This window comes from Leuresthes tenuis, unplaced genomic scaffold, assembly GCF_036924035.1.
Source record: "Leuresthes tenuis unplaced genomic scaffold, fLeuTen1.0.hap1 SCAF_6, whole genome shotgun sequence".
NCBI lineage: Eukaryota > Metazoa > Chordata > Actinopteri > Atheriniformes > Atherinopsidae > Leuresthes > Leuresthes tenuis.
Window position 1 is genome coordinate 34,748,599 of NW_027325360.1, and position 25,038 is coordinate 34,773,636.

The 25,038-nt window shown below is 41.4% G+C and overlaps 1 protein-coding gene across 3 annotated transcripts in view; it reads left to right on the forward strand.

Moving 5' to 3' along the window:
- The first annotated feature begins 2,500 nt into the window (after positions 1 to 2,500).
- zfr (zinc finger RNA binding protein) overlaps positions 2,501 to 25,038 on the forward strand; it is a 42,415-nt gene continuing 19,877 nt past the window's right edge. For 2 of the 3 annotated variants that reach the window (XM_072388592.1, XM_072388594.1), the window contains exons 1-12: positions 2,501 to 2,613; positions 2,782 to 2,863; positions 5,763 to 6,045; positions 7,642 to 7,780; positions 10,715 to 10,933; positions 12,024 to 12,277; positions 14,871 to 15,074; positions 16,090 to 16,408; positions 16,947 to 17,137; positions 17,231 to 17,350; positions 18,907 to 19,052; positions 23,787 to 23,952. In XM_072388592.1, the coding sequence (XP_072244693.1) occupies positions 2,577 to 2,613; positions 2,782 to 2,863; positions 5,763 to 6,045; positions 7,642 to 7,780; positions 10,715 to 10,933; positions 12,024 to 12,277; positions 14,871 to 15,074; positions 16,090 to 16,408; positions 16,947 to 17,137; positions 17,231 to 17,350; positions 18,907 to 19,052; positions 23,787 to 23,952 (2,160 nt within the window). In that variant the 5' untranslated portion in view covers positions 2,501 to 2,576. The remainder of the gene's footprint in view (positions 2,614 to 2,781; positions 2,864 to 5,762; positions 6,046 to 7,641; positions 7,781 to 10,714; positions 10,934 to 12,023; positions 12,278 to 14,870; positions 15,075 to 16,089; positions 16,409 to 16,946; positions 17,138 to 17,230; positions 17,351 to 18,906; positions 19,053 to 23,786; positions 23,953 to 25,038) is intronic. The other variant, XM_072388593.1, reaches the window with a different exon arrangement.

A 25,038-nucleotide genomic window follows, 5' to 3' on the forward strand; every position in this document is an offset into this window, starting at 1 on the left:
AGAAATACATCTGACTACTCTGGAATGCTGAGGGCCTTAGATGTTCAATCATATCTGCTCTATGAGCTCCTCATATGTAGCAAAGTCCCCTGAATCACTAAGATGCTAAAAAATGAATAAAATAACTTGTTGATTCCACTTTGTAAGAGTCTAGACTGATTAGACTGACAACTTAAAATGCTGTTGCATGAAGTAAAATTGTGCCTAAAGGCAATTTAACAGTCTCAAAGTCAAAAATATTTAACCTTGTCTGCAAGTATTGTGCAAATAGAACTTTCCTGATAAGTATTACAAGCTAATAACTTTGAATGTTTTCAGAGCCACATTTAAGGACAAAGAAGATTGCACTAATCTGGATAACCCCTCTGCTTTCAAGACTGAATCCAAAATTGACTTCACTTTGTAACCACTTTATACCATCACCGTGTCAAGCTCAGAATAGTGTAGTGCAGGATGACAAACTCCGGGCCTCAAGGGCCGTTGTCCTGCAGGTTTTAGATATTTCCCTGCTCCAACACACCTGAGATTGAGATCAATGCCGCATTAGCTGGTTTGTGCAGAATGTAACAATCTTTTGAAGACATTCATTTAATCTGAATCAGGTGCGTGTCCACATCTCTGATGACCTCTCTTGGACCCTCAACACCTCAACCCTGATCAAGAAGGCTCATCAGCGCCTCTTCTTCCTGAGAAGACTGAAGAAGGCCCATCTGTCCCTTCAGATTCTGCTGAATTTCTACCGGTGCACAATCGAGAGCATCCTCACCAACTGCATCTCAGTGTGATATGGCAGTTGCTCCGTCGCTGACCGTAAATCACTCCACAGGGGGTGAAAACTGCCCAAAGCATCACCGGTTCCTCACTCCCCACCAATTGAGGCTGTCCAGCGCAGAAGATGTCTGTGGAGGGCGCGCAGCTTCGTCAAGGACAGCTCTCACCCCAGCCACAGACTGTTTGCTCTCCTCCCATCCGGGAGCCCCTCCGTTCCTGGACCAGTAGGTTCACAAACAGCTTCTTCCCTGGGGCTGTCACCCTGCTGAGCTCTGCACCACCAAGTTGCTGAGCCCTGACCCCCCCGCACACCTACATCTATTGATGTACTTCGCCCCTCCACACCGGCCTTGACAGCCACGCATCTTCCACCAGCCACTGAACATTTGCACTAAACTGTTCACTGCTGTACTTTCATCTATAGTTCACTCATTCAGTGCAGTTACATGTGGGCCATCGGATCGGATTAATGACTAAATTACAATAAAATTGAGTTATTCAGTTCATGTAGACACCTTAATCTGACGAGAAATCAGATCGGGTTACTTGGGATCGAATTAAGACCCTGAGATAACTCAATCCAAATGAATGTGCATGTAGCATGTTTTGTTGTTGTCGGTGGTGAAGACGTCAACCTGAAGTGGCTCTATTAGCAATAGCTGAAATGGGGACAGCGCCACCTATCGTACCGGGGTATGACATGCTTTGTGCCAGTGATTCCATTCATTCACCGCCATATAGCCAAGGATAATTACCCTCAGATAAGGAGCCAAACCCAACTGTAGCTATAATCCAGTTAATCTCATCATGTAGACCCACTAATTTTTACCTATTTATTTACCTTGTCCTTAGTATATCCTGTACTTATCACATCATGTCTCTTACCTCATACTGCAACTTTTACTGTATTAATATTCAATACATATTTAGTACATATTTAATTAATATTCATACTTGTGTTTATAGTTAGTCACAGTTTATTACCATTCTGCTCTTACTGCACATGCACATACTCGACACTTTCTGCTTCTTTGCACTACTGGTTAGATGCTAAACTGCGTTTTGTTGTCTCAGTACTTGTACTCTGTGCAATGACAATAAAGATGAATCTAATCTCAAGAAGAGTATGCCTGGTGGGACAATGAGCTCTCACTAACATTATAATTACTTCCAGCAAAGGTTTCAGTCTCAGTTAGAGGCCATATAAATATGTGAGAGTTTTCACAAAAAAAAAAAGAAAGAAATGTTCCTTATGGTTCTCTATGTGGTTTTAAGAGAACGGTTTTATGTGGTTTTATCTTGTAACACATCACTGCAGACATTGTAGACAGCTACTATTGGGACTGGCCTGGAGCTACAGTCCTTTTCTGTTCTTGGCAATGGGCTGTGATCTCCTTGGAATTTTATGAACAATTCGCATCCATCTTTGTAAGGCTACTGTTAATGTATACCAGTTTGTTATCTCGGTTTATGAACTCGACCTGGTTGAGCGCACACCTCTGTAAAGACATTACACAGAAGCCCATCTTCAATGCATGCGGGATGTTGCCATTCCTGTGCAGTCTCTGTGCTTTCTACTGTACAGCGCTGTTGTCTGACTTAAGTGTTACTTTGAAAGAGTTGGTGAACAAAAAAATGACACGTATTAATACATATTGACTGTAGGCCAGACTGTGACCAAATGACCACGCCTTACCTTCTCGGCGCACGTTTTAGCGCATGCGCCAAAACAGCATTTCCGAGTACGACATGTAATATACTCAGCTTAGCGTATTATTCAGGCATCGATAGAACGTTAGAAACCAATGATTCCCATATGCCCAGTGGTCTCCTTCACCTATGGTGAGTATTGTTAATGTCACAGAGATTATGTAACTTTCAGTCGCTAAATCTTGAGTATCTTTAAAAACGTAGATGCAACATCAGTACTTACGCTAATGAGCAGTCCTTGAACCTCTCTTATGGGCTAACGGTTAGCTTAGCATTATCCTATGTGTCTGTCCTCCGCAGTGCCCAGCCGGCTTGGTGAAGATGCCAAAATGGCTACCGGCAATTACTTTGGATTTACCCATGGCGCCGCCGCTCAGTACAGGTAAAGGAACCCGAAATATCCCGGATGTTGCATTATAGTGTTGATCTTAAACGTATAAGTTTGTAATTTGTGGAAGGAAGTATAGGCCGAATGCTCCCCAGGCTGGGGGAGGGGGTTGGTATCCCTCTGCTTCTGCAGTGTGGTCTGAGCCGAAGTTCAGTCTGAAATTTGCACTGCGTCAATAAACTCAAAAGGGAATACGTTGAGATGTGAGACAAGCCACAGTATCACCATTTTCGAATTTTTAGACTTCAAACACAACACAGCAATCTGTTGTAAAACAGGAGTTGCAACGAGGTGTACCACAAGCACCATAAAACCAGGATGCTATAGGACAGGGTGATTCCGAGGTGTGCGAGCCCATTATGTGTTCAGATTAAAGACAACATCCTTTTAAACTGGAGCTAAGCGCACGGTGTTTAGTCCTATCTGGCAGATGTTGCTGTTCTCAGATCCAGCTGTTAGTCAGCAGACCTGGTGGGGCTGACAGATGCTCAGCTAGTCAAACTGTCTTTGCCATGCTAAACAATTCTATATTAGATACTGCACAACTAACCCAATACTGAGGAAACGCAAAGCGCATTTACTGATACCGAAAAAAATATATTTCTGTTTTAGGAAGACTTTTAAAATGTCTGTAAACATGTTAGTCTGACCCAAATTGTACGAAATCGAGCTTCTGAAAACGGAACTAACACACCCAGATAAAGTAGTTGGGGATTGACTGACATTTGTCTAATGTCGCAGCAATTTATGTGTAAATGTTCAAGACATTTTGTTTCTTCCAACTTTCTCTGTGGGGTGTCATCACACGTAAGTGGAGGCAGTAGGAACTGCACAGAAGGGACTTTGAAGTTATCTGATTGGTGATTTTTTTTTTCCAATGATGCAGCACATGCAATCAGGGTGGCATTATGGAAATGCTTTAGAGCTGATTTTCCTTCACAATTTCTGAGTTCAAAAGTATTTAGCAAGTTTATGCTTTACTGTTTTTATGAAGTGGCCAAAAGATGGAAGTTTAGAGCATGCACACGGTGCCTAAATGAATGGGTGGATGTAGTTAGAACCACATCATCTGATTTGAGGAAGTCCACTTATTAGTTGGCCAAACAATTTTTTCCCCAAGTGCCACATTATTATTCTTAGTGTCATAACTATGTGGGTAAGCATAATTCAAACTTACTATAATGATTGATATCCCAGAAGGTTTTTAACCAGGTTCATTCTTATTCAACATTAGTGAAATATTTTTCATGTTCTAATTTTAGACATCAGCATAGATTCAGATATTCTGCCTGGCAGCAGGTGTTTCAGTCTAATTTTGCTGTCTGGGCTATAATCAGAGTCAGTGAATGGATAAAGAGTTTTACAGAAATACTAAAACCCAGTCTTATGTGAAACTCTGAACATTGGCTGTACGGGACTAGGTTATGATTTGGGCATCCCTCACAGTTGTGATTTTTGACACATAAAGTCCATCTTTAATTTTCTTAATACACACAAAGAAAATAATGCAGCGTAGGTGTATTCATCATGATGACCAAATGAGTTCAACACTGCTTTGGATGCCGAGCCTAATACTTTTTCAGCTGATCATACGCCCTTTGTGCTTTTATTTTGAAAATGGAATAACCAAATGATGACCTTATTCCTCTGGTTTGGTACGCACATTTTCATGAGTTTTTGAGTACAGTAAAGCTACAAAAAGGTCATCTTTTTGTTTTTGATGATTAAGAGGAGACGAAGAAGATAAAAAAACAGCAAATATGAAATGGCCCTACATGTCCTTCTGTGCTCTGGTCTTCAATTTAAACTGCAAGCAGCAGTACCAGCAGGTCCCCTGAACCTCCGGTCACATTGGGGGGGCAGACAGACTCTCGTTCTGTGTCATTATGAGGAGCAACAGATCACACCCTGTGTCTACGGATGGTGCTTTGGAGAATGCTCATCAGAATGTTCCAAGTTGCTCATGTCACTGTAAAGCAAACGCTGTAAATCTAATGTAAACTGGATGATGTTTGTCTGATTTGGCCTTGGTGTCACCACAGTTGAATATTGACCCTGAGATGTCTTCAGACTGGTATGTTTTCTTATAGTTTGTGGAAGATTGCATTCATACCTTTGTGAATGTTCTTTGCCATGCTACACTGGTTTTTGTGTGCGATCTCTAAATGCCAGCCTGTGTTGTGAAAGAGGAAAAAGCTGACAGTGTTCAGAAACAAAGGTGCAAACATTTGTTGTAAATGCAACTGAACACACAATACACTTTAGGTTTACTGTCTTTGTCATAGCCATACAGATAATGTGAATGAAATACTAAAGATTCTGAAGCATAAACATGCAACTTGACCATCAGTTTAGTGCTCAATCGCTTTAAAATGAAAGCTTTGTGGTCACAATCGGAACATTTCAAAACTGCCATTAGGCTCTGATTAAAATCTGTTTCTCATAAGCATCTGAAAAGAATGACCATTTAAATGAGTTCATTCCAATTCAGAACTACTTTATCCCCAAAGGGGCAACTGAAAGGCACTGAGAGAAGTAACGTAAAGCAAGGGAGAGAGGGCACAGCTCTGATTGATTGGTTCATTCATTGATTGGTTAGGACCAAAAATGGAAATCAGATGTTGGTCCGCACCAGAGTTCAGGACACGAACACTGGCCCAGACCAAACAGCACCCATACTGCCTTAAAATCAACTGGTGCGCTTGTTGGTCACACCACAAACTGTATAATAAGTGATGCTGCTTTCAGTGCTAACGTAAAAGTTGGAGCAAGAGATGGGAAGTTAATCAGTAGAGGGAACTGTTAAATAAACCTAAGCTCTGTGTCTCACATCTGTAATTTTGCATCTGTTTAGGAACTAATCTTTTGACATTCTCTCTTTGTGTTGCCCTAGCAGCCAGCAGCCAGCTGCCGGGCTGGCATACACGCATCCTACCACAGTGGCCAGTTACACAGTCCATCAAGCACCTGTGGCAGCACACACTGTTGCAGCAGCCTATGCACCCACCGCAGCCACAGTAGCTGTGGCTCGGCCTGCGCCTGTTGCTGTGGCGGCTGCCACTGCTGCTGCTTATGGAGGATACCAGCCAACCCATCCCACCACTGATTACGGATACCCGCAGCGCCAGGCTGAGATCCCCCCTCCACCACCTCCGGTCACCTCACAGAACTACCAGGTACTTCATTCTTCTCACTCCTTTGTTTGTACCGTCAGTGGATTAGAAATCTACCCTGATTTGCACTGAATGTCTGAAGATGTGGTGGAGAATGTCCCTAGGACCTGTAAATGCTTTGACTTAGTCCAGTTTAACTAGATGAGCCTAAAACTTATTAAAGTTACTGAACCAAACCTGCAAATAAAGGAATTTCCAAAATAATTTGAAACTTTTTAAGTTTCCAAAGCAGAAATAATCCAATGATTCAGTTTTTAATTTCAGTTAAAGGTATCTGTGGATGCATTTGAAAAAGTTGCCTGGATTTTGTTCTAACATTTGCAGCAATGTTCATTCAGAAATGTTTGCCATTTTGCTCACCATGATTCACAAGGTAACATTTTTATGGGTATAACGATAATATTTGCACCTGTGTTCAAACAGAGCAGTGAGGGGCGGTGCTTTTGGTGTGTGAAAATAGATGCATTTACAGGAGAATTTAGTTTTGAAGCTGGTTCCATCCATCCAGGGGCCTCCTCCCAGCAGGATGTGGGGACTTCATTTCTTTTGTTAGGGAGGTGATCGTGTTCAAAGTTTAATTCTAGTGTCAAATTTGAAATTGAAATTGAAATGCATCTATTTCTCCATTCTCTGGTCTTAAATGTTATCATGTTATCATTCACTGTGCTCACACAAAGAAACGCACGTAGAGGATTGATAAACGAGTTGAAGTTCCCATTCGGGTGTCTTGTTAATTCCTCATTAGTTTAGGCTAAATTACTCTGTGATAATGACCACTAGATGGCAGTGTGGTTCCATGGAAAAATGACCCATTTTCTTAACTTCAGGAATAGACATTGTACAATCATTTAAGTTATGTCAAAATGACGCTCTAGATCTCAATAAGGATCATAGGGGACTCATATTACATTTAGTTAACTTAGTTTAAGTAACCAAGATGAAAATGGCACACATATTAAAGTAATTTTAGAATCCCACACACACAACTCATCAGAAGGTTTAGCAAGCCTTTTAGAGTCGTTCAATCTGAAGACCCAGGCCTGGAATTTGGAGTCATATTTGATTCAGATGTAAAATCTGTGTTTTTCCTGTTGACAAACATTGCTGAAAGTGAAATGAATCCTTGTCGTTAATAACTTGAAGACAGTTGTTACAGCGTGTTTGTCACTGCTTGTACCTGCTTTTCAGTTACTCTTTAAGCCCAAACTCCCTAACTACTACCAGACGAAGCATTAGTCCTGGTCTTGCACCGCTCCACTAGCCCCTGATTTGTGTGAAATGTGTTTAAAGCTCTTCACGGGTTGGGAGCTGGTCTGAACTCCTCTGCCCTCACACAGACATTTTTATTATTTTCATGTTTGAAGTGCTTTTAATCTTTCTCTGCGTATACTTTTCTGTTGCTGTTGCTCATTATGTTGTGTAAAGCACTTTGGTTGTTTTAGATGTGCTTTAGAAATAACATTAGCTTGGATTACCTCGTGCACAAAGCGTCCATGCGTTGTCAGCAATCTGAATTTGCTGACATCTTCTAGTTGGTTGATATTTACTTCGGAGAGAGCCATCAAGACTGAAAGTGTGTTTCTTTGGTCTGCTCTGCAGGACTCTTACTCCTATGTACGGTCCACTGCTCCAGCTGTTGCTTATGACAGTAAGCAGTACTACCAGCAGCCCACTGCTACCGCAGCTGTTGCTGCTGCACAGCCTCAACCCAGCGTGGCAGATTCCTACTACCAGACAGGTACGTTAAATGCACCCTCAATTAATTTTCATTTACTTCGACAATCTGACTCTTAATAGTTAGTGTTCTATGGTCCAAAAGTCTTACAAAGCCCAATAAAAAAAGGTTAAAGCTTCTGTATAAACATTTCTTACTTTGTAGTTGTGTAGAGCGCTTCTCTAAAACCTGGCCTACAGTCTTAAACTCTTTCAGCTGTTCACTCACAAGAGAAAGTTTAACAAGGACTAGGGATGGAGTGATTTTTCCGTAGGCTCGAAGGGAGGATGGTGATCTTTTTTCAAATGGCCATCTTGAATTGCTTTAATGCCATAAGATGTTAAAGAAATAATCTCAGAACCTGTGCTTTACTGTGTACTGTAAAATGTTTCTCATGGAGCAGCATGTCTGCATACAGAGCCCTTTGAGAAATATTTCCTGCCCGGCGGCTCATAATGTGCATCCAGTGTAGCCTGCACTTTGGAAATATTCTTTCTCAACTGTCTGACTCCTTTGCCAGATACATTGCAACAGCTGTTGCACACTGGGCCCATCTTTCGCTGCCTTGCTTGTATTTGGTTGATTTTGAAAAGCTTCAGATATTGTGGGCTGCTGAGATGCATCTGTGCGTGATCCAGCCGCAGCACCAGATCTGGCAGCGGTGGTTGGGGCTGTTTTTGCGGCCTCGAAGGGGTGATGAACTCGTATGTGCCCAATAAATTTGTCGTCTGCTTATTCTTCACAGGCACACATTTTTTGCATATTGTGCAAATAGGTTTGCTTTAGGTTTTTGGGTTCACCGTTTACATCCGGGAAAAACCTGAAGAATGCCCAAATAGCCACTGTAGCGTTCCTTTTTGGCACTAAATTTCTGGCGGCTCTGTCATGGACAGGCGAGGGTTTTTTTTTGTTGTTGTTGGTTTTTTTTTAGCTGACGTAACTGCGCGCACCCTCTCAGGCAATTGGATCGCCTACCGGTGATCAACAGTGGCCACGATCGAATGATCTGAAGACAGCGCCGATTTCACAACAAGGACAGACAGTCTGGAGATGAGTTGTTTACAACCTTTAGAGGAAAGAGGGCCAAATTTAGTTTGTGTCCAAACGGTGTGTCAGTTAGTCCAGAAAAGTCAGCAGTTACTTACAGAAAATAAGACTCCAAATGATACAGAGGAGAGCACCTGATTTTCTGCTGTGTAAAGGTTTTAAAGCTTTATGCACCTCTGAGACTGTGACAGGTTAAAAGCTAAAAGAATAATGTGTCGCATGAAGGGAGTCCACATCACTTGTACAAAGAGGCGATTTAAACAAGAGCACTGATATTCCCAGCTAAAGATTTAATGGTTGTCTGGAATTTCAAATGATTATTTAGTCATCTGGGGTTTTTAAAAGACAATGATTGCTTTTAGCTGTTTTATATGTGCATCAGTGTGAAAAGAAGCCCGTCTGGGTCAGCCGACACCAGATCGCACTCATGGATGAAGTTTGAAAGATCGGGGTAAACCAGACATTGTAACCGCCACAAACTTGAACATACTTGAATTAATCTTTCATGAAAAAATTTAAATCCTAGTAGACATCTAGTAGCAGTAAGATGAATCTTACCCCAGTCATACCTTAATAACGCCCCTACTGATAATCATATGAGGCGTAGTTTTTGGAATTTTTGGACATCAAACTGTGGAAATATGGAGGCAAATGTAAGGAGTATTGATCAAAACAAGATGAACTTTCAGGGGGCTTCAGATGTAGCCAGGTGGGACTGTCTGCAGTTTTAGATGTTTGTTAGGAATTACACTCATCTGACACTGTTGTAGCCAGTTCCTCTATGAGGCCCTGATAAGAACAACTTCTTAGACATTCAGCTCCTCTACAAACTGTTTTAAAGAAAGTAAGGCATCACTTGTGGCTGAGGGAGTTCTGTAACAACCAACAACAATAATATGCAATGTTTTGAGGAATCACGATGAAAAGCTAATGACTCCCAGATTTAAATAAAAGGACACTTCCACAGAATGTCACTTCCTCTTCTCTTTCTGTTGTCTCTAACAGATTTGTTGCATATAAATGAATACACTGCACACATTCAGATGGATAAAATCAAAATCAGTCCTTGCTTGCTGGTGTGAGTTGTGCCTGGAATGGGATCGCACATTTCCAGAGAGGAAAAGCAACAGAATCTCTGCCTAAAACATTGTTGTTACTGTTCATAAAAGCAAATCTAAAACTGACACTAACAAAAGGAGCCATGCCCACAGAATTAGAAAGAGAGGTGACGTTAACACACAGGGTACCATCCATATCATGTTAGCAGAGAATGGAAGCGCTGCCTGGGGCTTACCGATGAAGCTTACCACACAGGCTTAAAAAGCAGCGTAGAACAGGCAGCATTATTGACATGTCATTGCTCCAGCCCCCAGTTAATGTCAATAATTAATCAATTAATTGATTAATCAATTCCACCAGTGACAAACAGGTATTCAAAGGTTGAAGGCACAGCTATGGAAGTCATTTCAGGGTTTAGGCAGCATAACCTGTCAGATTCTGGTCCTACCGCTTCATGCTTTGGCAGATGTTGTCCATAGAAATGGTGGTGAATGATTTACTCTGAGTGTTCAGGAGTAGATAAATCACACAAAGTAATGCAAAGCTGCCATTATCTTGGCTTGATACAGGATTAGTAACTGCAGAGAGGATATTAATCCCGTATCTTTTTCTTGGTATGTGCATATGGGTGTTTTTCCACAAGTTCATTCAGTATACTCTTAACTTTAATTGATGCTTACTTGCATTAGATTAGATTAGATTAGAAGTCTTTCTGACTAATGTTAATTGTGTTTGTTTGAAACTTAGAGCTAAATGATCAAAAGTGCCAGTAAGAATAGTTAATTTAGTGAATAGTACTTAAGTTAGCAGTTTGTTTGTCTGTCTCAACATTTCTGTACGTGTGTGTCTTAGCTCCCAAAACAGGATATAGCCAGGGCGTGACATCATACACACAGAGCCAGCAGACTCGACAGGTGACTGTGATCAAGCCAGCTGCTGCCAGCCCCGCATCATCCACTTTCTCCATCTATCCTGTGACCTCAGCTGTGCAGCCTGTGGCTGCTGCAGCCTCGGTCGTGCCATCTTACTCCCAAAGCCCAACGTACAGCACAAATGCTGTCACCTACTCTGGTAAGCTTTCATACTCAGTTGGTTTGCATTTTATTTTATGTGAGATTGTGTCTGAAAACTAAGGACTGTCTTTGTATCTGATTTTCATTCTTAAAGGGGATATTTTATAGGAAACAACTTTCTGCGTGAGGCCAAGTATTTAAGTGTCTGAAGTCACTGCCAACTCAAAAACTCAAACCTGGGACTTTGTTTGCCCCCCTCAGGTTTGAAAAGATGTCATTCAGTGAGCAGTTAAGACTTTCTGGAGATTGGTACCCAACAAAACTAGCCCTGAGTTGAATTATCCAGCTTCCACATCTTTATCTCCACCAACCTCAAAGCATGCTGCATTCATCAGAACTTTGCAGTGGGAAGTTAAAACTGTTAAGCTGTTTTTTTCTTTTTCCTTTCTGCATTGCTGCTAGATTCCTCCAAACAGAAGCCTCCTCCATGTGTCACACAGTGACCTTGATCAAGACACTGAACACCTAATTATCCCTGATGTGCTCATCTGTAGTGTCAGCTCGCTTTGCTTTGCGTGCAAGTGTAAACTCTTATGCCAGGCACCGTAATTATTTGTTCCAGTTGTTTGCTGTCACACGTGTGTTTAGCTCCAACAAAAGCAGTCATTTTTCATTGTCTTTATGCTCCTGAAGCACAACAGTTTAGTGGACGAGTCCTCATCGCACTGGTAGAACTATGGTAAGCTAGTTTCATCCTGCATAGTGTGCATTCTACTTTGTTGTCCAGTTGGGGGAAATACCACCATGCTTTGCTTAGTTTTGTTGCCCTTACAGACGTCTGCCTTGACAAAAAATGAGTCGACTCTTTGAAAAAGTGATCGTTCCAACTAGTCAAGTAAATCGATTAGTTGTGCACATCCCTAAAATTTACATTTGCATGAAAACTAAAAGCAGATCTCAAATTCCATGGAACAGAGGGGAACCATCTTTGACCGTGTACGTGGAGAGCTCTCTGCCACTGATGTTTACAATGGAGAATTGTGGACTATGTCGTTGGCAGTATTGTCCGGGTACATGTTTGTTTGTTTTCTTTTCCACTTAACCTTTTAAAACCAGTGGAGTGAGTAGGTATTTGGTTTGCTTTTCAGGACCCTCATACTCGGGCTATGAAGCAGCAGTGTACTCGGCAGCCTCCAGTTACTACCACCACCAGCAGCAGCAGCAGCAGCAGCAGCAGCAGAAACAAGCTGTGGCAGCTGTTGCTGCAACAGCAGCCTGGACAGGGAACACCTTCCCTAAGAAACCACCCTTCCAGAATAAGCCGCTTCGACCCAAGCAACCGCCCAAACCTCCTCAGATACATTATTGTGATGTCTGTAAAATCAGCTGTGCTGGCCCACAGGTAAGCTAAGTGTAGTTCTCAGCCTCCTAATATTTTACATCCAAAGTGCACCTATTTGTGATACTGACACCATAACACCATTCAAAGGATACCTGTTGGAACAGGGAAACATACGTTAATAACCACAATAATGTCACATGTACATAAAATCAATTGAGAAATTAAACGGGGGAAAAGGAGAGCAAAGTGAGGAAAGGTGTGACAGATGAGGTCCCCCAGCAGTCTAAGCCTATAGCAGCTTAACTATGGGATGTTTCAGGATTACCTGAGCCATCCCTAGCTATAAGCTTTATCGAAAGGAAAGTTTTAAGTTTTAAGCCTAATTTAAGCCTAATCTTAAAAGTGGAAAGGGTGTCTGCTTCCCGGACATTTACTGGCAGCTTATTCCACAAGAGAGGGGCCTGATAACTGAAGGCTCTACCTCCCATTCTACTTTTAGAAACTCTGGGAACAACAAGTAAACCTGCAGTTTGGGAGCGAAGTGCTCTGTTAGGAAAATATCTTACAGTGAGATCTTTAAGATATGATGGAGCTCGGTCATTAAGAGCTTTATATGTGAGGAGAAGAATCTTAAATTCTATTCTGAATTTAACAGAGAGCCAATGAAGAGAAGCTAAAACTGGAGAAACATGATCTCTCCTGTTAGTTCTCATCAGAACTCTGGCTGCAGCATTTTGGATCAGCTGGAGGCTTTTCAGAGAATATGTGGGACAGCCCAATAATAAGGAATTACAGTAGTCCAATCTTGAAATAACAAATGCATGAACTAGTTTCTCTGCATCACCCTGAGACAGGATGTTCCTGATTTTAGCAATATTACGAAGGTGAAAGAAGGCACTCCTAGAAAGCAGTTTTATATGTGCGTCAAATGATAAATTCTGGTCAACAATAACTCCAAGGTTCCTCACTGTAGAAGCCAAGGAAATACTATCTAGAGAAACTATATAACTAGACAATTTCTCCCTGAAGCGCTCAGGTCCAAAGAGAACGACTTCAGTTTTGTCTGAATTTAGAAGCAGACAGTTCTGAATCATCCAGGTCTTTATGTCTTTAAGACAGGCTTGTAGTCTGACCAACCTATTGGTTTCATCTGGTTTCATAGATAAGTACAGCTGAGTATCATCAGCATAACAATGGAAATTTATGCCATGCTGTCTAATAATGTTACCTAATGGAAGCATGTTTGAAGTAAAAAGAATTGGTCCAAGCACAGAACCCTGAGGAACTCCATGACTTACTTAATGTGTGAGGAAGATTCTTCTTTACAAGAACAAGTATTTTACAAGACTAGCTCTTCTAGTTGAGGATGTTTTGTGATGGCTGATCAATCAAACCGAATTGATCAAATGTTTACTTCCAAACTGACGTCTGATCCTCACACAACATTAGGAATCTAATTTCATTCATCCAGATGACACAGACCACTGCCCTGCGATATCGTTTTATAACTGGTGCAAATTATGCTTTTTAGACATCAGTGTAAGCAAAACCTAGGGATGATTATTGATTTCAGGAAAAAATGTAACATACTGCCATAAATGGCGAAGCTGTTGAAGTTGTGCATGGGTACAGATCTCTTGGAACGATGATGGAGCTTCAGATGGACATTGAAGCACTGACTGAAGGCTCACCAGTGTATGCACTTTTATCGTAAACATTACTTCTATGAAGATTTTTTGCTTTTTGGTGTTATTGAATCCGTTCTTACCTTTTCCTTTATTTGCTGGCTTACCTTACCAACCTTGAAATATAGAAATAATTTCCACAGCATCGTTAAGGCGTGCAGCAGAATAGCTGATGAACCCCCCCACCTTCCCTTATAAAGCTGGGTTGATCTTGGATGATCCCAGCCACCCTGTTCTGAGTTTGCTTTGCTTCCTTCCAGCCATAGTTTTGATACCACCTGTCACTGGATTTCTCAGTCTCACTTGATTGTTTGAACATGGTTTTTGTGTTGTATTGTCGTTAATGTGTGAGCCTTCATGTTCTATGTGAATACTTGTCTGTTGATGAATGGGTATTTTCCTGCTGGCTGTGTAGCAAATTGCCCCCCTGTGGGTAATAAACACACCTTGACCTTTATCAAATAGACTCCCTACTGAACTTTACTATCCCTAACTATAACCTAGGTTCTTTGCTACCTCCTTCTGGATTAATCACTCAAATTGTGGTGATGTTGGTGCAACAGGGCAGTCTGAGGGTCGCTCATCCAGAGCCAAATCAGTAGTCCCAGTTCAGTGATACTGGCCATCACAGCATTGTCAGCTGCACTATAATTTATGAATATCTTTGTGTGTGCATATCATGGTGGGGACACAGAACCTATGGCACCAACTTCTGATTACTTCCTGTCTGAGTTGGACCCCATACTTACAAGAGAGAGTTTTTTTTTTTTTTTAGGGTCAAGACTTTAGAATTAGGTTATAGTTGGGTTTGGGGGTACGGTTAGAGATGCGTATTCAGCTGTGGTGGTTAGGTAAGGGGCTAGCATTATAGTATAAAAATCACATGGTAACTAAATTATGAAAAGAAAGAAAAAATGCCAACAACTTCCTCTAATTCTATTTTTTTCTCTAAACATTGAATTCGTAAGACTTACAAAGAGCACCTGGAAGGTCAGAAGCACAAGAAGAAGGAAGCAGCACTCAAGGTTTCTCAGAGCAGCAGCAGCAACAGTGGTGGTGGAGGTGTGTTGGCCCGCAATGCCCAGAACCAGCTCCGCTGTGAACTTTGTGATGTTTCATGCACTGGTGCTGATGCATACGCTGCCCATATCCGTGGAGCCAAGCACCAAAAGGTATGACTTTTAGAGGGACGTTGTTAGGGGTTTGATAATGAGACAATCCCCCGTGGATTTTGTTTGATTGTCTACTCTTCATGGGTGAGGTGCTCCATAGGGTTATATTTAGGTGCTTATATATATGATCTAGGAGTAGAGTTCAATTTACCCTCAGCTGGGGGAGTGGGGGGGGGCGTTAGATGACGAGATGAACACAAATTTTAGATCTATGAAACAGGATGAAAGGCAGGAATTGTTTCTTTCTCAAGTAAGCATCCCGTCAGAGTTGAAGTGTACCATATGTGCCTGTTGTTTGTTCTCTTCTCATCTTAGTTTCCATTCTTAGCTCAGTCAGCTGGCTGGGTGTTGGACTGGACAGTTTATATTGTGGAACTTACAGTATTTTGAAATTGCTTTATGAAAATGACAAGAACCACATTACAGCAAGCTGAAAATCATGCCTGAGTGATACGTTTTTGTCAGCAGCAAAGAACTTGATGCTTTTAAGAAGAGCCTGCAGGCACAGCTCCTAAACACTGCTGCGGCTTATGTGGTGGAGCATATTGAGTAAGATGGTTGATATTTCTAAGATTAGTAAGATCATTAATGAAATCCCTCAACCTGTGGTGCTATGTATATATACTGAGCCCCACATATGTGCTTTTATGTAAAACCATAGCTGTTATAGACATTTTAACGGGGGATATTGCCTCTGTCCTTCCTTTTGTTAGCCTGCAGACTTACAGGCCACCAAATGCACAAACCCCTGAGGAAGAGTGTGTAGGTGTAAAGATGGATGGACAAGGAATTTCAAACTGATGTTCTTATCTTGTAATGCTAAAGGGTCTCTTTTCCCAACAGATAACTACCGTAGTTCCTTTATAATGACAATAATCGTGATCTCTGTGCTTGTAATATTAAGATAATTGAATCATTAATGTGTTTGATTTTGACTCAGTAATCCTTTTCTATGTCGGATAGAAACTTCAGATCTGTTAAGAGGATTTTTCTGTGCACTGGATTATTTTTCCAGGTTGTGAAGCTTCATACCAAACTTGGAAAGCCTATTCCTTCTACAGAACCTAGTATGATCACTCAGACATCTTCCTCCATCACAGCTGCTCCCAGCAAGACCACCACAGCTACCCTGAGCAGCTCTGGCACCAACAGCTCTGTGTGTCTGTCAACCACCTCCTCTCCCACCACCAGCCTTGGCACCCCCTACCTGAAACCTGTCAACATAGTCAGCAGTAGCGTTACAGGTGCCAAGAACTCATTGGCCAACAACCTCTCGGCTGCCAGCTCTGCCTCCAATGGCAAGAAAGTCAACACCCCCAAGATTAATTTTGTTGGTAAGTAAGTCGACGTTTCAATGTCTGGTTTTATTCCTTCTTCGACATTCGTGGAACTCTTGTGTCAGTAGTTTTGCAGAAGAGTTCTAATCCGTCGTATTTATTTCGGAAGAAGTTTCCTGCTGATTGGAAACATGCAGAAGATTTGGTGAAGCTCTGATTAAGTTCTTCTTCAGAGGGTGTTGAATGTTGAATCCTGGTTATGTAATTACTCATCTGTAAGTTTATTATAAGGAGAACCATACAAGCGGGGATTTGTCCGATGAAGTGTTGCAGGTGACAGTCTTACTACAATTTGTATAAACCATAACTTGTCAAACACACAAAGATTGTGCTTTGTGTAGTATATCTTAACCTGAATTGTAACTCCTGTGTTTTTTAACTGTATTGAGCTCCAGACCATGGAGATCATTTGTATCATGCTTGTCGTAACGGAACATTTTTCAGAATTTGTCCCATCTTTGACATTTACAGTTGATTTGAAATGTACAGTTTTAGATTGCATCATATCTAAACAATGCATTTTTTTCAAATCCAGGTGGAAATAAATTGCAGACATCAGTGAAGATGGAAGAGACGAGAGCAGAGGTCAAAGTAGACTCTTCTAAACCTGCAACACCCGGGTCAAGTTCTCAGGACAAGACTGATATTTCAGATTCTCTGTCCACATCAGCCCTGGCTGCAATGCAGAGTGACGTCCAGCCAGTTGGTCATGACTACGTTGAAGAAGTAAGTTTTGATAAACTTGCATATGTGTTTGAGGCAGCCTAGACTTCTGGGTTAGAAATACAGTTCAGTCTTGAGTGTTGATCTCTTTTGCAGGTCAGGAACGATGAAGGCAAAGTCATTCGTTTCCATTGCAAGTTATGTGAATGTAGTTTCAATGATCCAAATGCAAAGGAAATGCATCTAAAAGGTCGGCGGCATCGCTTGCAATACAAGGTTTGTAGATTTGCATGACATACACAGATCCACCGTAACATCAGAAAAACTACCTGGAGTGTCTGGTATTGGGGCATTAGCAGTATAGCTGCTGTGAGCGTTGTTGGGTTGGAGATGGGGGCTTTGTAGACTGGACTTGTATCCCACAGATGTCATAAGATCCCTTAAGATTGGGATCTGTGGAGTTTGGAGGCTTAGTGAACACCTCAGACTCATTGTTGTGTTGTATGAGCTTAGGAAGCTAAGCAATGTTTGTGCGGCCCATTGCAGTCCTACTTGGGTGTATGAAAATGGTCCTTTGGGTTTGTTAAGGGAAGTTTTATGAATGTAAAGCTCCCCTTGATGCCCATCAACTGCTTATTTATTTAATTTTGTTACAATATATAACATGTAATAGAGCTGAACCGGACTGGGGGACAAGGAAAGAAGAAGAGCAAAGAAGAAGAAACAGAACAAAAATAGAAACAAAAACCAGACAACCAGCTGCTACACCTGTAAAAAACAAAACAGAAGACAATCCACGGCCTCTGTGGAGAATCCAGCCTTAGCGCCACCAGGAGCACCTGAAAGCAGACAAGCAGAGAAAAAACAAACAAAAACAAGCACAAGTAGCAACAATCGCATACAACACAACTGTGGATATAGATGACCTGAAACCACAGGATAACACATCAACTGCTTAGCGAGCATGCTACTGGGCTAATGAATGTGGGTGTAAAACAGGAGCGGGGGGCTGCAGAGTGCAGCAAAGGGGACCACTACGAGGCCCCATCCACTACAGAACACACACGCCCCCAAAACCCTACGTGTGTGTGTGTGTGTGCTGTGTACAGGAGCCAGAAGGGAGAGGGGTATGGGATATAGACCGGGGGAGAGAGGGCAGCCAGAGACTGACTGCAATAGGCACCCCCGTTTCCTGTGATCTGCCACAGGGCAGGAGGGCCTGATGTCCACCAGGCTCGTGGAAAAACAAACAAACCAGTGGCAGCAGCCCGGGCCTGCGGCCCACCCATTGGGTAACCATGAGTAAGAGTAATGATGAGAGACGAGTCAGAGAGGTCAAGTCTGATGAGAAATCCTGCACTTTGTCACCCCCTGCCTCAGATCACTTGTCATGTGAACCCAGTGGAAGCTAAAAATTCCAGATCACAAGAGAAGCGTGTCATGAAGGAGTAAATCTCCAGAGTGGTTGTCTTTCCACCTGTCTGACAGCTTTTCATGTCACAATTTGTCACCATTCAGCAACTGCATGAATGGACATGGTTTCCATTTCAGTAAGAAATTGAATGGCATTTTTTTTGTTTGCTGTTTTTAAGGCTTAGTGATGGTATAGATCATATTGGTAAATAGAAAATCTTCATTCTTTTTATATGATATTTTGGGATAATGATATGGTTTGAACAAAATCCCACTATAGACCTGTGTGCAATGGCACCGCATTTTTGGAACTATTTCATTAGAGTCATGGAGTCTGTACAGTTACTCTCTGACAACCCCATGCTGCCAGTTTTGTAAATATGAATTAACTTTTATTTTTGTAAATGTTTTCCTTTTAGAAAAAGGTGAACCCAGATTTGCAGGTGGAGGTCAAGCCCAGCATTCGAGCCAGAAAAATTCAGGAAGAGAAGATGAGAAAACAGATGCAAAAAGAAGAATACTGGAGAAGAAGAGAGGAGGAGGAGCGCTGGAGAATGGAGATGAGGTATACCATTCCGATGGCCTCGAGATATCAGCGGGTCATAAGGACTGAATAGTTTGGCCACATCATTATGGCTGTTTCTCAAGTGCCTATTCTTTGGTGGGAAGAGGCCATTAAACTGGAACTAGCTTTTAAGTTTTTTCTTTTGTGTGTCGCTGACGTTCATCAAGATGTTTGGCCTCCCCTCAGACGTAAAACAAAGCAAGGTGCTTGAGTGTGTCGCTTCCAGTGGGACACTGAATACAAACGCAGGAGTTCAGTGTAAGTTACGGATCCCTGACCGTCGTGCACTGTGAGATCACCCGGGATCTTGTTTGGTTTCTGTCCAACAGCAGTTACTTATCTTTGACACATGGATTTGTTTTTTGTTTTTTGGTAAATAGTACAAATAAGTCATTTTCATCTCATAGCACTTCCAAAGTGCTTGCAGGTGTTTGATTGACCATCATAAAACTTAGCAAAATGTTAGTGTGACCCGACATTTTTCTTTTGTTGATGCATTTTCCACAATAACAAGCCTTGCTGCACTACTAATAGGATCAGTTTTTTAAATGTGAGACTGTCTTAAGGTGTCTTATACAGGACTTAACTCCGTATGGTCAGAGTTAAGAAGTCTTGTGAGCAAGTGGCTGTACATACAACATACTATTAGAACGCTAAGATGTGTTAAGTGTGTTATTTGACTTCTGCAGTAGTATTTTACAATAGATGTTAATGCATACAGCAGAACAATAGTGGGTACAATCAATGCTTAAAAAATCTAAACAAATAAACCAAAAGTTGTTGTTTTTTAAAAAAGTTTTTCGCCGATTTAAATGAGAGAAGTTGAGCTCACAGGGCAGAAATCATTCATTAAAAACCAGTTCAAGGCCCACTGTTGGTGTGTTCAAGTGAATAGTTAAAGGTGCCCAACCATCAAAAATTCACCTTCAGCTATCAACAGAACTGGAAAATACTGTAACTATGATGTCGTATAAAAAGCGTTTCTATGAACTATTCGGCTGAGATAGCGAGTGGACAGCCTACTGTACTGTAACACCGCTTTGTACCGGCGTACGGGATGCGAGTGGCCATCAGAATGAGCCGTGGCAACAGGCATACAACGGAGCACAGAGATGAGAGGAAGTTGGTGAAAAGCAAAGTAATTAAGAACCACAAAGGCTGAAGCTTCTAGCAAGCAAACATTACCATTGCAAAGAGCAAGGTAAGCAGCAAAGATATGAAAAAAAAAACAGTAAATATTGGTGTATTCTCCTTTCTAGAGACAGCCATGAAAAAGGAAAGGACTAAAATCTTATGCAGAACTTGCTGCTTTAACGTTGTGGATATAGCTTGTTGTAGCTATACCTTTTCTCCCTGTGTTCATGTGTGGGCTTCCATCCTTGTGCTAATATTGATCTTAATATATTTTGTGAACTGTTCACATGTAAGGTTGCTGTATTATCATTACCTGATCACACAGTTAACAAGCTGAATACTGGCTGATGCCAATGTCAGGCCACTATATCTGCGCGTCCCTTCTTCACACCTTGAAAGAAAGCAGAGGGAGGAGGAGAGATTGAGACAAACACACTGTCAGATATGTAACAGTCACACTGGGGAGACGCATGGTATTGTGCACAGTGTCAGAAGATGAAAGACGAGTAAAAGTGTCTCTTTTACATATTTACACAGTACCGCTGCATTGTCCATTCTGATTTTTGTGATTTGTTGTCTTGCTTGAACACCCTCGAGCTGATTGGCTTGCATTTTGCCAACTTTGTCACTATGAACGTAAAAAATTAACTCTTGCTCTTCAGAAGCTGGTGTTTGACCATGTGTGTGGAGAGGAGGTCTAATCTGCCTTGGAAGTCTTTTGTGGTGTCCCAGACTGTTGTACTTGGGGTTTTCTGTGTACTGGTTGTCTGAAAGAAGGGTCTGGTTAAAACACTAGTGCCTGTTGCAGCGATATCGGCGAGGGTCATGTTTAAGACAATAGGGGCATAATCTGACACAAGTTGGCTTGACAATCACAAGAGTAAACCTGACGAATTACTTTTATGTCAGTGAGGAAGTAGTCAATTCTTGAGTCGGTATGCCGCCAGACGTCATTAACTCCGTAGCTGGACATAAAAGATTTGATATAGGCAGACTTGCTCATTGGGTTTGGTTTGGAAGAGGACCGGTCCAACATTGGGTCCGACCAGCAGATGAAGAGCATAAGAGCTGAGGTCGGGCAAGGAAGAAAAAAATATGTTCAGAAAAGCTCTTGTCTGTGTTTGGAGCATAAACCTTGGCCAAAATATTATATTTAATTTCCCTGAGACAAACACATATCGGCTATTGGTATCTGAAATGACGCCATATTTCTCAAATGTAACACCTTTAACCACCCTGATAGTAGTCAGGAGTTATCTGATTCACTAATGTGTGTTTCTTGCAAAAAGGCAGTACTGTATTTTCCGGAGTGTAGGTCGCATTTATTTCACAAAATTTCTCTGCGACATTCGGCCCATGGGGACGTCAAACGTGAGGTGGACCTCCTCCATGTTGATAATATGATCCGGTAATAGATTGTGTTCAGGTACCTGCTTTTCATTGAACTCACAAAAACTGTTGACCTTTGTTTGGAGGTCTGCTGGCAGCTTCTGACACACCGTTGTTCAAGCACCCACCTGTGGGCTTGTTCCTTCAGCTCTGCCTGTCTCGCTTTCAGCTTTCTTTGTTTTCTTCTTTGCTGTCAGATTAAGCTCTGCTTTTCGCCAGTCCCTCACAAGTTTCTCACTCACTCCAAACTTTCTTTCTGCTGCTCGATTACCCTTTTCGGCTGCATATTTTACCACCTGCAGAATAGGATTTTCTTTCTCAGTTGTCTTTAAGGTAATGTTTCATTGGTACAGGAGCAGCATATAGTTATCACAAGCTGTTAGAAAAATCATGAAGTTATACTATGAGAAAAGCTGCAAGAATAAAGTTTTATGTGAAGGGGGAGGCTTCCTCCTACCTTTTGGTTCTCATCACATTGTGTAGCTAGTGAAATTGTTTTTTGACTGTCTGAACTCAATGTTTCATAACATTGCTGGTAGTGTTAGCTTCCCATAACATTGTGTGGCTAGTAGTGTTAGCTTCCCATAACATTGTGTGGCTAGTAGTGTTAGCCTCACATAACATATTATGGCTAGTAATGTTAGCTTCTCATAACATTGTGTGGCTAGTAGTGTTAGCTTCCCATAACATTGTGTGGCTAGTAGTGTTAGCCTCACATAACATAGTATGGATTGTAATGTTAGCTTCCCATAACATTGTGTGGCTAGTAGTGTTAGCTTCCCATAACATTGTGTGGCTAGTAGTGTTAGCCTCACATAACATAGTATGGATAGTAATGTTAGCTTCCCATAACATTGTGTGGCTAGTAGTGTTAGCTTCCCATAACATTGTGTGGCTAGTAGTGTTAGCCTCACATAACATAGTATGGATAGTAATGTTAGCTTCCCATAACATTGTGTGGCTAGTAGTGTTAGCTTCCCATAACATTGTGTGGCTAGTAGTGTTAGCCTCACATAACATAGTATGGATAGTAATGTTAGCTTCCCATAACATTGTGTGGCTAGTAGTGTTAGCTTCCCATAACATTGTGTGGCTAGTAGTGTTAGCTTCCCATAACATTGTGTGGCCAGTAAACACAAATAATATAGATAGCAATAGTATAATTTTGTGAATACAGACAACTCTGGACCGGCTTCCCAATAGGTTGTGCGGACTTGTCTCCTTCTTGCAAGAAGTAAATGATTAGTGTTAATTATATCCAGCGACTCTGAGCCTGATTTTGAGAGAATTTTTCTGACACAAGCCTAGAGTGTCCTCTCTCTCGCGGCTGAAGATAGTAATGTTTACTCCTTTGTTCATGTCAGTCAGTATAAATTAACATTTAAAAACATGTTAAATTCTTGTAGTCCAGAAAATACGGTAGATGCTTTGTACTGTCTGATGTGGATGAAAACATAACTTCTCTTCTTTAAACTCTTAAAATTTCCAGCTCATAAAGTTTAAGTGAGTTCCCATCTACTTTAAATTGAATTAGGAAAGTAGGTTGAAAAGTACTAACGGGAGGAAAACGAGTATATAGGGTCAATTTGGGCAAGGATACTTAGATCAGTGTTTCTAATAAGCAATACAATGGTTCCATATACAGTTATGGTCTTTTGAGGCTCTACTGGTTGTGGAGCAAACAACTCATTTGGCCAAATTTGACAATAGGTGTCCCTTTGGTAACCCAACCCGCTTTGGTTGGGTTACCAACAGCAGGCAGGGCTGAACAGCAGGCAGCCCTCTGATTAATTCCCTTGCCTCCTCCGCAGAGCTCAGCATGTGTTCTTTATTAATAGAAACATGTTAATATGGTAATACCTTTGTGCATGCAACTGCTTTTCGCCAGTCCCTCACAAGTTTCTCACTCCAAACTTTCTTTCTGCTGCTCGATTACCCTTTTCGGCTGCATATTTTACCACCTGCAGTTTGTAACTGTAACTGCCCAAACACTAAGTACTTCTTTTTTTCTACAAACTGTAATTTACTCATAACAGATACAAACAGATACTAAAGAAGACAAAAAATGTCGGAGCTCCTTTTCTGAGCATTTCAAGTTTAAGATCAGTTTAACTCCTAATGAGAACTTATGACTGTCAGGCTATATCCTTAATGTTGGGTTTGCTACCATTTGTACATTCATTAAAACAGAGTCATATTTTTTACTTGTAGACGTTATGAAGAAGACATGTACTGGAGACGTATGGAGGAGGAGCAGCATCACTGGGATGAACGGCATCGTATGCCAGATGGAGGATATCCTCAAGGGCCTCCTGGCCCTCCCGGTCTACTTGGAGTGCGGCCCGGCATGCCGGGTCTGCAGCCACAAGGTCCCATGGTAGGGCTTAACCACTGTGTCTTTGCTTTGCACCACACACAGAAGTCTGAAGGAACGTACAGTACCATCTACTGCAGCTGTATAAATGATTGCAAAAGAAAGGGTTGGGTTCAAGTAAGCGAATTTGGCGTGTAAACAGGTCGTTTGTCATTTTAAGAATGATGTCATGGTAGTTGTGAAGAGAGTGTAACACTAGTTTTCTGACAGGTTAGCAAAAATGTGTGGAATAATACTTTACTAATACAGAAGGGAAATTATATTGTTGAAAAAAAAAAGAGTATTTACTTTCAAAAAAGTAAATTGAAACTAGAAAAAGCTGTTCCTGCAAAACAGCTGTGAGAATTCTGATGAGCTGAATGGGGATAGCTGACCATGCTAAAAAAGCTGAAAATAGTGGGAGAAAAAATTGCAGAAGTAGTTAAAATGGCAGCAGCATAATATGTAGCAGAGTGGAAGATTGATTTCATATCAAGATTGAGTTGAAATCACTTTCCATTCAATTGATGGACGGGAAAATTTGAATAAAAGTTAGATATTTTATAAAGTATAAAAGTTTGAAATACCAAAATATATTGCATAAATCTCATGAAGGAGCTAAACGTTTTGATACCAAAATGGTTGAAATCGGTGAAAGTATGCAGGAGTAGTTATAGTCCCAAAAATGTACGGAACAGCTAAGATGTTTGTTGCTGAATCAGCATTCTCACAATTAGAGTAAAAGGAACCCAAAGGAAAAAGACAGAGAGGTTATGTATTTGATATGTGTAGTAGAATACCTCTGGGAGGTGGACAATGTCAGGAGGCGTAACCGAGAAAGTGTTGTCATTAGTCACAGAGAAGATGAAGAGGAAAAATATGTCCTGAGAGGATTCCTCCTTAACTTACATGCCAGTCTGATCAAACTTTGGGCAGACATCACCAAAACCTTAACATTGAATGCCAGAACTGTGAAGCACGTCTTCTTTCTTCTTCATCCTCCTTCCTTGGTTTTAAGTGAAACTGACTTACCACGTCTGGCAGTATTGTCTGAAATATTTTGACATCGTTTCTTTTTCATCATAGAGAGTAGCCCATGTTAGCCCTTAT